At 51.0% G+C, this 11775-nt stretch overlaps 6 protein-coding genes across 6 annotated transcripts; 3 read left to right on the forward strand and 3 right to left on the reverse strand.

The window, feature by feature from the left end:
* Nucleotides 1-1135: 1135 nt before the first annotated feature.
* NCS57_00811000 (uncharacterized protein) lies at nucleotides 1136-2830 on the reverse strand (the record flags this gene model as incomplete). The annotated part of the gene is made up of 1 exon (XM_053057938.1): nucleotides 1136-2830. The coding sequence occupies one exon, from the start codon at nucleotides 2828-2830 to the stop codon at nucleotides 1136-1138; it is 1695 nt and encodes a 564-aa protein (XP_052911769.1).
* Nucleotides 2831-3494: 664 nt separating this feature from the next.
* NCS57_00811100 (uncharacterized protein) lies at nucleotides 3495-5248 on the reverse strand (the record flags this gene model as incomplete). The annotated part of the gene is made up of 4 exons (XM_053057939.1): nucleotides 3495-4197; nucleotides 4255-4926; nucleotides 5026-5060; nucleotides 5129-5248. The coding sequence occupies 4 exons, from the start codon at nucleotides 5246-5248 to the stop codon at nucleotides 3495-3497; spliced, it is 1530 nt and encodes a 509-aa protein (XP_052911770.1).
* Nucleotides 5249-5880: 632 nt separating this feature from the next.
* On the forward strand, nucleotides 5881-7646 carry NCS57_00811200 (uncharacterized protein; the record flags this gene model as incomplete). The annotated part of the gene is made up of 5 exons (XM_053057940.1): nucleotides 5881-6091; nucleotides 6139-6875; nucleotides 6924-6958; nucleotides 7007-7426; nucleotides 7478-7646. 5 exons carry the CDS (start codon nucleotides 5881-5883, stop codon nucleotides 7644-7646), a joined length of 1572 nt encoding a protein of 523 aa, XP_052911771.1.
* Nucleotides 7647-7933: 287 nt separating this feature from the next.
* NCS57_00811300 (uncharacterized protein) lies at nucleotides 7934-8802 on the reverse strand (the record flags this gene model as incomplete). Its single annotated transcript, XM_053057941.1, has 4 exons — nucleotides 7934-8225; nucleotides 8284-8353; nucleotides 8400-8557; nucleotides 8615-8802. 4 exons carry the CDS (start codon nucleotides 8800-8802, stop codon nucleotides 7934-7936), a joined length of 708 nt encoding a protein of 235 aa, XP_052911772.1.
* A 693-nt stretch (nucleotides 8803-9495) lies between these two features.
* Nucleotides 9496-10164, forward strand: NCS57_00811400 (uncharacterized protein; the record flags this gene model as incomplete). Its single annotated transcript, XM_053057942.1, has 1 exon — nucleotides 9496-10164. The coding sequence occupies one exon, from the start codon at nucleotides 9496-9498 to the stop codon at nucleotides 10162-10164; it is 669 nt and encodes a 222-aa protein (XP_052911773.1).
* An 867-nt stretch (nucleotides 10165-11031) lies between these two features.
* Nucleotides 11032-11751, forward strand: NCS57_00811500 (Protein kinase domain-containing protein; the record flags this gene model as incomplete). Its single annotated transcript, XM_053057943.1, has 2 exons — nucleotides 11032-11117; nucleotides 11220-11751. The coding sequence occupies 2 exons, from the start codon at nucleotides 11032-11034 to the stop codon at nucleotides 11749-11751; spliced, it is 618 nt and encodes a 205-aa protein (XP_052911774.1).
* Between the last annotated feature and the right edge of the window lie 24 nt (nucleotides 11752-11775).

Here is an 11775-nt window from a genome sequence, read left to right on the forward strand (position 1 = left end):
GAGTCAAGCTTGGGCCGATGTTCGGCGCACCCGTCAGCCGGGAAGGGCTAGACCTGGTTTGTCTGGTATGAACCAACAGGACAGCCTCCAAAGTCAGCAGTTCAAGAGCCGGCCGGCTATGGAGGGGATCATCTCGTCCAGTCTTGGCTAATCCTTCGCTTGGGTTGTCAGTACGTGTAAAGTGACCTGCGGCATTCCACTGACGAGCGGCAACTGCGGCGCGATCATCCAGCGTACGTAGACAATTGCGGCTCCGCGGTCATGCTAGGAGAGCAGTGGTATTCTAGTATTCTTGAACGGGGGCATTTTGAGCATCTCACTGGTTGTTTTATGGATTACTGACCCAGTTGATCATGATAGCTCGCCCCTTGGACATGGTTGTTGACCCCGACCATCGGAAGCAGAGCCGCAATCAGCTTCAGTCCAGGGGCCGCCGGTCCAGGCACCAATTGTGACGAGCGAACTATTGGATTAAGGGATGGAGATCCATTTTCTATGGGACCGCTTATCGAATTGAGCCGCTTTTTCCGTGCTGAATTGCGTTGAAGTCCGACTGTTCTTTGATCTCAACCTACCCTATACCAGCATGAGAGAAGAGTTGGGGATGAAATGTGCTATTTGGAGGCTTGATGCATTTCAGTTTGAGCTTCTCTTGATGGGATTTTTACTGCAAAAAACACATTAAACAGCATAGCTATCTATATTCGTTTGTCTCACATACTTGTAGTTGCGCATTACGCTGGGGTCCTTGAGGCCGATCTTGAAATTGGTGATGCTCGCCAAAACAGCATTGCCACATGCCTTGGCACACCGTGCCCTTGACCATCATCACAACCACGATGACTACGGTTTTAAAATGGCAGAGGGCCAAAAAGAAACAAAAGGCAAAAAACATACAACAGTGAGGATTCCCCGGTCGTCACCGACCCGAGTACTAATTCACCGCTTCTCAGCTTGACTATGGGAGAGCGGACGGGATCCCGTATTTTCTAAGAGCTATGGTCGTATGTACCTATCGTCGATGGGAATGGCTTCATGAACTCGTTGATTGAGAGTGCTCTATTCTAGTCAAATGCCATAACAAAATCGTCCTTTACCAGACTTTTCTAATGAAATGCCTCTATCTATTTGCCCTTTACCTGTCTTCTTCATCTTCAGCAATCCAGTAAGCCTCGACTTCTGCGATACATGTTCGTGCTGGAACAGTAACTGCAATTGGGAAACCACCATAGTCCGGGTCATCGTTGGGCATCATGAGGAACTCTCCACTCCTCGTCTCATCTCCGTTAAAGATTCTCAACGTCTGAAGTTTGCCCTCAGCATCGACTTCCTTCTCCTCTGCCCACAGAATGCCAGCGAACGTCGCCTCCTTGCGTACACTCTCGAAGCGCACGTGGAAGCCCCGTCCGACAAGAAGGAACTTGGAGTCACCGAGATGGATCACCATACCGCCACCGGGGCCGGGCTTGCCAAAGACGAAGCAACGTTCGACAATGACCTTGATGTCGCCGAATACACGGGTCCATTGTTCGGGGAACTTGTCGCAGGGCTCCTCATCAAAGAAGAAGCCGAATCGGTCTTCGGGAGCGGCGTTTAATAGGTATGATGACGTCTGAGCGAGAAGCTTGAATTCGCGACCGACAACTTCGGCGCCCGTGTCGATGCCAAAGGGACTCGCGCCGAGGGCTCCGTATGTGGCGTATGAGAGCCAGACTCTTCGGGCACCGTTCTCGTCTCGTCGCTGCTCGGGGATGAACAGAGGGTTGCCCTGCTCGGTGTAGTTTTTGCACACGGTCTCGTAATCGTGGAAGTACAAGTCGGGTGACAAAAAGTCGAGCGATGGGGTATTAAATCTCCAGATATCGAGAACATGTGGACAAGGGCCTCCTGAAGGATAGACACCAGGGTCGGCACCGCCTCCAACAACGATAGGAACTCCTCGCAAGTCTAGTTGGGAGGGGTCATCAAAGTTGAGCCATGTGTTTGTGTATAGTGGGATGGGGTATTCTTTCTTGCCAGCGGCGGCGACGCGACCGACAAAGGATGAGATGTGGTAGGCCATGAAGGCCTCGTTGGCAGAAGGTCCAGCACCGAAGACCGAGTCCCATGAGTGTGACCCAGACTTGGGAGCATTGGGGAAACGCTTCTTGAATTGCGAGTGTGTCTCGACCTTGCCGAGATGCTCTAGAAGCTGGCTGGGGATTGGCTCCGCAAAGGCCTTTTCAGCTCTGCGGGATCGGTCTCGGGAATCTCCCAGTAGTCCGGTCTCATTCTCAACCTGTACCATGAGCACAGTGTTATGCTCTGAATCAACCTCGGCGAGATGTCGCATGAGGGCTGCGAATGCACGCGAGTCTGCTTGGCAGGCCTCCTCGCTCAGCGGAGTGACCATCTCGATGGTTCGCTTGACGCCCCCGGCCTCAAGGCACTGAACGCGGGGGAATCTCTTGTGGTCTTTCTTGACCCAGCCGGGAGCATAAGTTGAGATGCCGTTCTTGTACGTGCCAAACCAGAGCAGCACCAGATGCATGTCATGCTCACGGGCGCCCGCGAGCACGCGGTCGAGCTCGCTAAAGTCGAACTGACCTTCGCGAGGCTCAATGGTCTCCCATGTTACTGAACCAAGGAGGGTATTGATGTGATTCTCCTTCATATTGGGCCAGACCTCGCTCATGAACCTCGCCGAGCTCAGCGACGAGTTGTGCAGCTCGCCGGAGAGCATGAGGAAGGGCTTGCCCTTGACGATGAGCTGGATCTGGCCATTCTCGGATCGACGGAGGTGAGGAAGGGCGTGCTTGGCTTGGGTCGCGGGAATCTCGATTGCTGTCATGATGAACGATTGCGAATGACAGAAGATGCGTGAAGGATGGGGGATTGAGGTGGTTGTGCCATTGTGTCGGAGGGAGAGCTTCACAGTTGAAATAGCTACTGCGCGTGGCTCAGTAAGCAACACAATGGGTCAAAACCACGTCGATCATATGGTCTCAAGACCACATGAGACGAAGAAGTGGTTCAGACGTGTCATGACGGAGATTCTTCGTATGTAGGCCAAGCTCATGCGGAGGAGAGCCGGCCCACGTCACTCCACCATCCCCAGCGCAAGGATCATCGGACTTTCTTCGCATATACCATCCGGCGAAATGTCGCATCTACACGATAATCGCTCTCTCGGCTCTTGTTTTCCATGCGGGGAATCTGCCGATGAACTCGTTGGATGCCGGGCCATGTGCCTCTTCGTTTTTTCCTCGGCACTTTGGAGATCTCGTTTACGAAACAAGTCTTGATGTGGTATCCTTGTCGTATATTGACGCATCTCCTCCTTTTTCGGGCACGCGGGCGAAGAGACACCAGAATGACAGTAGTCTTCTAACTTCTCTCAAATACTCTAACTTTACAAAACCTAGATTTAAATGAAAGTTATAATACATTATCATAAAATTGATCAAATTTTATACATATCCTTCGAGGAGTATAAGCTATATTAATAACGCCTTCTACTTTCTCACAGGTGGACTGTCCATGACACCAATCCCCTGCCAACAGTCTAGATCGTCTAGTTTCCGCAGTAGCCGCTCGAGCTTGTTCCTGGCGACATCACTTGCATCAGTGCTCGAACCATTTCTCAGCTGAGTTTGTTCAAGATATGCAGCGCCAATGTCTCGGATCTTGGGGACCAAGCTACTGCCGTTGGCGTCGAAAACGGCTTGTGGGAGATGGTATAGAACCTCTAGGAGATCATCCACGATCTTTTGGTGTTCTAGACCACTTGTCTCCGTTGGACCGAATTTTTGAAGAATATTTGATCGAATCTCGAGACTTGTTACAAAGAGATTTGCGATCTGGACATCGTGGCTTTGAGTGACGTTTGGTGGTCGAGACATGCCACCACGCCATCGTAGTTCTGGTGGAAGGCCATTGATGACGGACTGGATTTTTCCTAAATACTTTGAGATCAAAGCAGGTGGATCGTTGTTATTTCGAACCTGTTGAACCTCTGACCAGATGAAAAACAAGTCAATTAGAGAGTTGAGTCCCGGGACATAACTCGTATCGTCTCCGTGCCAATGTGGCTCGTGATGCTCTGAGGGTGGTCGTGGCTCCATCTGATCATCGGACAATGGAAGAGGTCGGGGAAAGTTTTCGATCCTGTCTTGAGCAAGCAGACTGACAGACAGTCTACCCAGTATGTCGGCGCTGCTATAGATCACCGTTAATGCACGCGCCGGGAAGGTCAGCCGAGAGTCTTGGACGTACCATGAAGCGGCAAAGAGTAGCCAGAATAGCCGTCTTAGCAGCTGCTGTTCAGCCTCATCCAGTTCATGCATGCAGTAGTACGCCAGGTACCTAGCCCCCGTGGCTGCCTCATTCAAAGCGTGATAGGCACGCATATTGCTCGGCCCCAACTCGGACACTGCGCCTATAGCCATGCCCATGTTGTACATGGCAATGCACCAATCCAAGCAGAAAGACCCCTGAGCGAACTGGCTCTTCAGCAACCCGTGAGTATCCAGAAACTCGACGCAGTGTTCCACAGTCACAGACCCGTATTCCCCACGCGGAAACGTCGCCTTGGTTGCTGCGCACACGCTTATGACTAGCCCGCAGAACATGGCGTCTCCGTCTGCCTCCCGGTTGCGGAGACGACGTAGGAACCGCCGACGGAGGAGGATCGGAGCAAGGGGGTGGATCTTGTCGAACCAGTCGTTGAGGAGGCGGGATATAACCGCATCGGTGGCGAAGGCCGAAAGCCAATGGCTCCGGAGGAAGGATGGGGTATCAGATGGTGTCCCGGCGGCATGGTCTGAGAATCCGGGGCTCTGGAGCGGTGACTGAGGCTCATGATTTTGAGCTAAGGGCGTCAGTTGAACCCCAGGATCTGGGGACCCCATGGCGGTGGGATGTAGTATCTGGCGGCGTTGGGCATGTCTGATCATGTTAGTCACTTTGAATTATACATGTTGGTATGACGGCTGACTTGTTTGGAGGCCCTCGTTTTCTTCTTGGCCTTTGATGTGTACAGTTCACATCAAGAAAGACGCAGCCTTGACATCGTTGATGTCCTACATCATACACACACTGAAGTGCTGTTAGCTACGGAGAATCTGGAGAAGGGCGTTAAACTACGTACCCTGACTTTCCTAGATCGACAGACATCGCAGGCCTTCTGATTCCGAGTCTTGTCGCCTGATGGAGTCGTCCTGCGGGGATGAGGCTCTCGCTCAGTCACGGGAGGCATCGGATGCTCCATGATTCACATCAACTTGCTCCGCCGGTGTGGAAGCTTTGATGGAAGACGTGAAGCTATGCAAAACTCAAACATCCGAGGAGAATCCTCGGAGACATCGTACCGACTATATGGGCCGATCCGCAGAAATGTCGGATATACTCTACCCTTCCGCTTTGACCAGGAGGTGGCATCCATCCCCGCTAGACGAGTCAGTCTATCCAATTGAAGCCATCACCACGGTGGGTCAACCTCCTCAGCCCAGAGCCATGCCTATCCCGATCGGATTCTAGCCTCTGCTCGTCTGCTGTTGCAACCCTCCCCGTGACCTGCATGGCTCCATTTCTCCTGTCTTCCCCATGGGGATGGGACTTGACAGTCTGCCAAACGCGCGCCAATGAAAGAGTAGCCTCGGAAGCTTGATGGTGAGACTCGCGTGGGCAGAGTGGCCGTCATGGGTGAGAGAAGCCGGTTGTGAACTGTTGGCTGATGTCTTTGCAGGTTGGTGCGGGTCGAGTTACGCCATCGTCATGAGGATATAAGGTATCGAGATCCCCTTGATGTCGAGGCACGAACAGTCAACTTGGCCATCATACCGAGGCAACACAACAATAATCAACATTACTTCTGCCGTCCTGAGAATCTGAGCTGCAACAATGGGCCAGAAAGAGACTCAGTCCGACGTGGTCGACCATGACTTCCCCCTAGAGGACCATGTCCCCCAAGGTTCAACCCTACCCTTCTGGAAGCAGACCGAGCTTCGGAAACTCTACGGCATGATGTTCTTCCTCTTCCTGGGGTCTACAACCCTTGGATACGACGGAAGTTTACTCAACGGGCTTCAGACAATGGATTCTTGGCAGAATTGTACGTGATTCGATTACAACGACGACCTTTGGTTAATGTTGAAATAGTCTTCGATCATCCCGCCGGTAGCCGACTCGGTATCTTTGGCGCCATGCCCGGTTTCGGTGGTCTCTTCGTCCTCATATTCGCTCCTTATATCGCAGACGGACTCGGCAGAAAGAAGGGAACAGCAATCGGCTGCGTCTTTGTCGTTGCTGGAGCTCTGATGCAGTGCTTTCCTCAGAAGAATCACAGCTCCCGAGACGCTCTATATCTGATTGGCCGCTTTATCATGGGCTTTGGGTCGAATATCTCCAACGGAACTTGCCCGTTGTTGATCACCGAAGTTGCACACCCGAGGCACCGCGGGCGCGTCACGACTATTTACAACACGCTCTGGTACCTTGGAAGCATTGTAGCCGCATGGACTTGTTTCGGAACTCTCAAAAACCAGACTGGTAACCTCCAATGGGTTCTCCCTACCGGTCTCCAGTGCCTGATGCCCGGAATCCAACTCCTATCTATCTGGTTCGTCCCCGAAAGTCCCCGATGGCTCATCAGCAAGGGAAGAGAAGAGGAAGCACGCCAGGTGCTTGTCAAGTATCACGGAAACAACGACCCCGATGATGAGTTTGTGAGGTGGGAGTATGCCGAGATCCTCAACACTCTTAGGCTTGAGCGCGAGGCATCTGGCAACGGATGGTCTGAGCTTTGGCGAACGAAGGGTAACCGAAAGAGGTGTGCCCTGATCATTGCTACTGCCATCTTTTCTCAGTGCAGTGGAAATGGATTGGTGTCATATTATGTAAGTCTCTTCTTGACGTTGTTGGGGCGTCTGGCTAACCGTCCTCAGCTCGCTGCTATTCTTGAAACTATCGGCATTACCGAGTAAGTCAAGCGATAAAACATCCAGATCTGCTTATCTAACAAATATAGTTCGACCACCCAATCCCTGATCAACGGCGGCCTGACCATCTGGTGCTGGCTTGTCTCCCTCTTCGCCGCCTTCTTCGTCGACCGAATCGGACGCCGCTTCCTCTTCCTCTTTGCAGGAGTAGGCATGCTCATATCCTTCAGCGTCTGGACAGCTTGCAGCGCCGTATACGCAAAGACCGAGTCTGCTTCTGCCGGCATTGCTGTCGTGGCCATGATCTTCCTCTTCTACGGTGTTGCGGGAGCGGCTTGGCCCGGCTTGACTGTTTCTTACACAGTTGAGATTCTGCCATATAGCATCAGAGCTAAGGGATTGACTCTGTGCTTCTGCTTCACTGCTCTGAGCGGGGTGTTTAACCAATGGGTGAACCCTCTTGGTCTTCAGCAGCTAGAGTGGCGCTTCTACTTTGTCTACATCGCTGTGTACGTATCAGAGGATGTTCTTTGTGATGAATTTGCTAACACATCTCACAGCTTGGTCATCGAGTGTTTGACTATCTACTTCTTCTTCGTCGAGACAAAGGGCCCTACTCTGGAAGAGATTGCTGTTCTGTTCGACGGCGACGATTCGGCCGCAGGTATCGCAAAGCTTCAGGCACAGGAAAAGTCGGTTCCCCTTACCAAGGAAGTCGAGCATGCGTGAAACAGAGTCCATATGAATTGAAAGAAGATAGATGGGGAAACTCTGTAGAGGAAGAGAGATAATTTCGAGCGGAAACGCTTCGCATACAATCTGCAACCCCTGGCGAGAAAGACTTACTTCTACCATCTGATGATGCCAAGTGACCTGAGATCCAAAGCTCTAGGATCTGCTGGCTGCTCCCATCAACGTGATGAGACCATGAATCCTGAATTCCGTCGTTGCTACGATCCACCGCTCCGCGAGATCCCACACACGCATCCCAAGTCCCTCAGTCAGCACCCACATGTTCAAGGCGTAGGCGTAGGCGTAGGCGGGGTGAAGCTATCCAACCATGTTTCCATGTAGAGGTCCATTGTACTTATATATGATGTCGTCGGCTTCACGTACTCGTACCCAGTTGCGCCACAAGCCGATGTCGCCTTGGAGAATTTGGAAGCTCCCTCGTCATGGTACCGGATAGGAGCCTGGAGTTGTTTCATCCACTGTCCGAGAGTGCAGTCCTCACACTCTATGGGGAAATTTGTGTCACGACCAGTTCTCCATTCTGTTAATAGCTGATCGCAGAATTTCCCAGTGTCTCTGTTGATGGTCAGCTGCCCTGTGCTAGACACATAAAGACTTGAATGAGATTCCCTACCGGTCTTTGTAGCAGTGGACGTCATATGCCACAATCAACAGATCAGTCTGATAGGTAGCTGATGGGCGAGCTAGTCAGGCGAAGTTTATGACGACTCAGCGAAGAAGCACACTTACGAGCAAAGACCATGTCACCGTAATGAAATGCAACTGCATCCTTTGTCGTGTTGCAGGCTGCCTCGACCTTGGGTCTAAAGTTGACAAGTGCTTTACGACATGTTGGGACGCATATGTGATCCAAATGCACTTTTCTCGCAGGCTCAAACGCTCCCTCCCTACATTAGCCTTATTAGATTTAACTGTCACGACATTTTGAATGTGAATTTACTCACGGGGTTGCTAGATACAGATCTAACAGGCCTGAGCATTCCGTGACAGTTGTGTTAAGCATCATAAAACAAGTATCGGTGACGTTAAAAATGTCGAAAGGATACAAGATGGGCTCAAGCTGCTGAGCAGAGACGATAAGGGGGTAGGCCAACATGGCCATACCAGCTTTGGAGAGAAGAGATTCCTTCATTGTGAATAGGATGGTATAGAGGAGAAGGGCATGGCTTGTTGCTTGGTGTTGGTGGAGATGATGGGCAGAGATGATGGTCATATATAGACATTCACAGACGACTGAGGTCTACCTTGCGTAACGTGTCGAAAGCCAAATTTAGACTCTACAGAAGGCTCAGACTCGGCATAAAGAGCTCCATAAGGTTCGTGGCTCCAAAAATGCCGTGGACTGAATAATTAGGTGTCAACATGCCATGCAGCCCGGCTCGGAGTAACTCATGATGTAGTTCTGCGTGGCGCCGACGGACGGCTTATGAAACTTAGAGGTAAAAAGAGAAGAAAATTTATCACAGAGTAGAATTTCCTATATACGTGATGTGAAGCTATGGTGGGAATATCGCGCGTGCTTCGCCCTTTTGCGCCTTGGTCCCTGAGGCTTGCTATCCTTAGCAAACCCTTATCAGCATCTCTTCACTTAATCAGATGATAATCTTCTCAAAGTGAGATTAAAAAGTCTAAACTATAGAACAATTTTTAAAAATTTCTTCTAGCTATTAATAAAGTTCTAACAAGGCCTTGACGAGCTGATGTAAGCTTAACCGTTAAACTCACCTCACTTGGGAAGACGTTAAACCGTGTTCTCTTCCGGACTTGAAAAGCACGACATCCCCTCCGTTTTCCACCTGTTCACAAACACCTCCAGTCAATTAACATGCGACCCATCCCTCGCCCGGCCTGGATGGCTAGCTATCTCGGCACTATTCCCGCCCTCGTATCCAGCATTCGGCAGCACCCCCCCGGAGTTGAACCCACGTTAGATAGTATTCCGCAAGTCAACGAGTCCATGCTCAAGAACCAGCCACTCTCAACCATAATCCGATACATGCAAGAAGACGGGTTTCGCACCTGGGGCTTTGTTGTGTATCGCTGCGCATATGCCAGCGACTCGCAGTGGGCGAGTTATCTCGAATTCTTGAAGGAGGCAGTCAGAGAATATCTTCAATTTGTTGAACTCGAGACCCTTCTCTGGAAGCACTTGGAGTGGACAATTATCGAGGATCCCTCAGATCTCGACGGCGCCTCCGAGCAACACGTCCGAGAGAGATTCTCGGACTGGGCTGCAGCTAGATCTGTCGAGAGAGATGGCCCAGTCGTCGACGATCTATGGCTCCAGAACAGGCCTAGATTCAAATACTGCATCTACGTCGACCAGCGTTGTCTGGATACAGTCGATCAATACGAAACCTGGGTCGACCAAGGAGCCCCTGGCCCCCTCAAGAATGTTGTTTGCGCCATAATCGACAGAACCGCCAAACCGAAAGGACGAGGACGAAATGGATACCCCTCTGTAGAGGGTTGTGCCAAGATGGACACTAGATAGCTGTACACAAGCCTTAGGGCTATTCCCGAGGTGTACAATAGGCTCTCTTTCGAGGATTTATCCGAGCACGACTATCCGAGACCGCCTCAGGTATTCCCGCTAGGTGACCCCATGCCTTTCGACCCCTAGGTACTATTCCGGTTATTCCAATCTACATTACATCTGTCGTACAAGAAATATAGCCCCAATTTGGTACCTCACCTAGTATGGGGGCCCCCTACTTTTGGGTGGCCTAATGGCTTAATTTTGCTGCATTACAACATCCGTGGTAGATTGTTATAGAGTGAAATAGGTTAGTGTTAGCTGCCCTGGAGTTATGTTTGGGAATCAATTCTACGTTTACACCACTTTCGTGAAATTGTTGAGAGCATTTTCTGAACCTCGTTGCACTTTCTGCTCGATGTCTCAGCTATGGAACCGAGCGATGACAGTATGAGGGTCCTCAGCCTCACCCAGGTCAGGCGAGTCGCACAAAGCAACGTTCACAGCCTGGTTTCAGAGAGCACCAATAATAACTGAGGAAATGGCAAAAATGATCTGCCGCAGCTCACGTGAGTTTCTAGAAAGGGGACTACCTTGAAGTCTCGTCCCCCATTTAAGGCACAAACTTGCACCAACAGTCTCAACGCCAGAGGCAAGCCTTTCTCTGCTACTTTAATCGATAATCAATCACATCCATCCCGCTGCGGTCTTGAGCTATACCACAATGGCCACGACTCTCCGACATCCATTCCCTTCGCTTTCAGCTGATGATTCCATCTCCTCGGGAAGTGCGGGCCACGTTTTTGCCATCAGCCAGCATCTCGTTCTGAAATGTCCAATTATTTTCGATAACCCTCACCCAACACAAGCAGTAAAGATGGAGGAATGAGTCAAGTTCAGATCGACTGCGAAAAGTCGGTCTACAAGGTCTTGATGGAGAACCGACATCCCCATATTATCCATGCCGTCTTGTGCGCGCCTGAAGGCATCTTTATGCATCGCCAAGCCATGAGCCTTGATGCTCGTTTGGAAAACCCCGGCATCCCTCAGTGTTTGAAGAACAAATGAATCAGACAGCTTTCAAGCGCGCTATCCTGGCTTGAGCATCTCGGTTTCGCCCACGGGGATCTCAGGCCTGCCAATATCTTTCTGAGCCAGGAAGAAGACATTAGACTGGGTGATTTCGACTGCACAGTTAAGACCGGGGAGAAGTTGAAGGCTGGAGGCGGTTCTTACGGCAAACTGTACGAAAACCACCAGTTCCCCGACGCCGGCCCAATGACCGAACAGTACTCTCTTGGGTCCTGCATCTTCACTATCCAGTTTGGCCATGAGCCCTGGCACGAGATCGATGAGCCTCAAAAGATCCTCAAGCTCATCAGGAATGGGTTTCCCGATGCTTCAGGGGACGAGTTATTTGGAGAGATTATTCAAAAGTGTTGGTTTGGAAAGTACGATTCGATGCGTGAGGTTGAACAAGACATTCTCAGCCAGCTGGGCTTAGAGGAGGCGCAGAATGACTGCTCGGGTATCGATGAAGAGTTTTCGTCGATGCTCGTAGCTGAGTGCGAGGCATTCCTTGAGGCTGAATCGAGAAAGTCATGACAGACTAAAACTACGAGGAGGATA

Source organism: Fusarium keratoplasticum, chromosome 6 (assembly GCF_025433545.1).
Source record: "Fusarium keratoplasticum isolate Fu6.1 chromosome 6, whole genome shotgun sequence".
Lineage (NCBI taxonomy): Eukaryota > Fungi > Ascomycota > Sordariomycetes > Hypocreales > Nectriaceae > Fusarium > Fusarium keratoplasticum.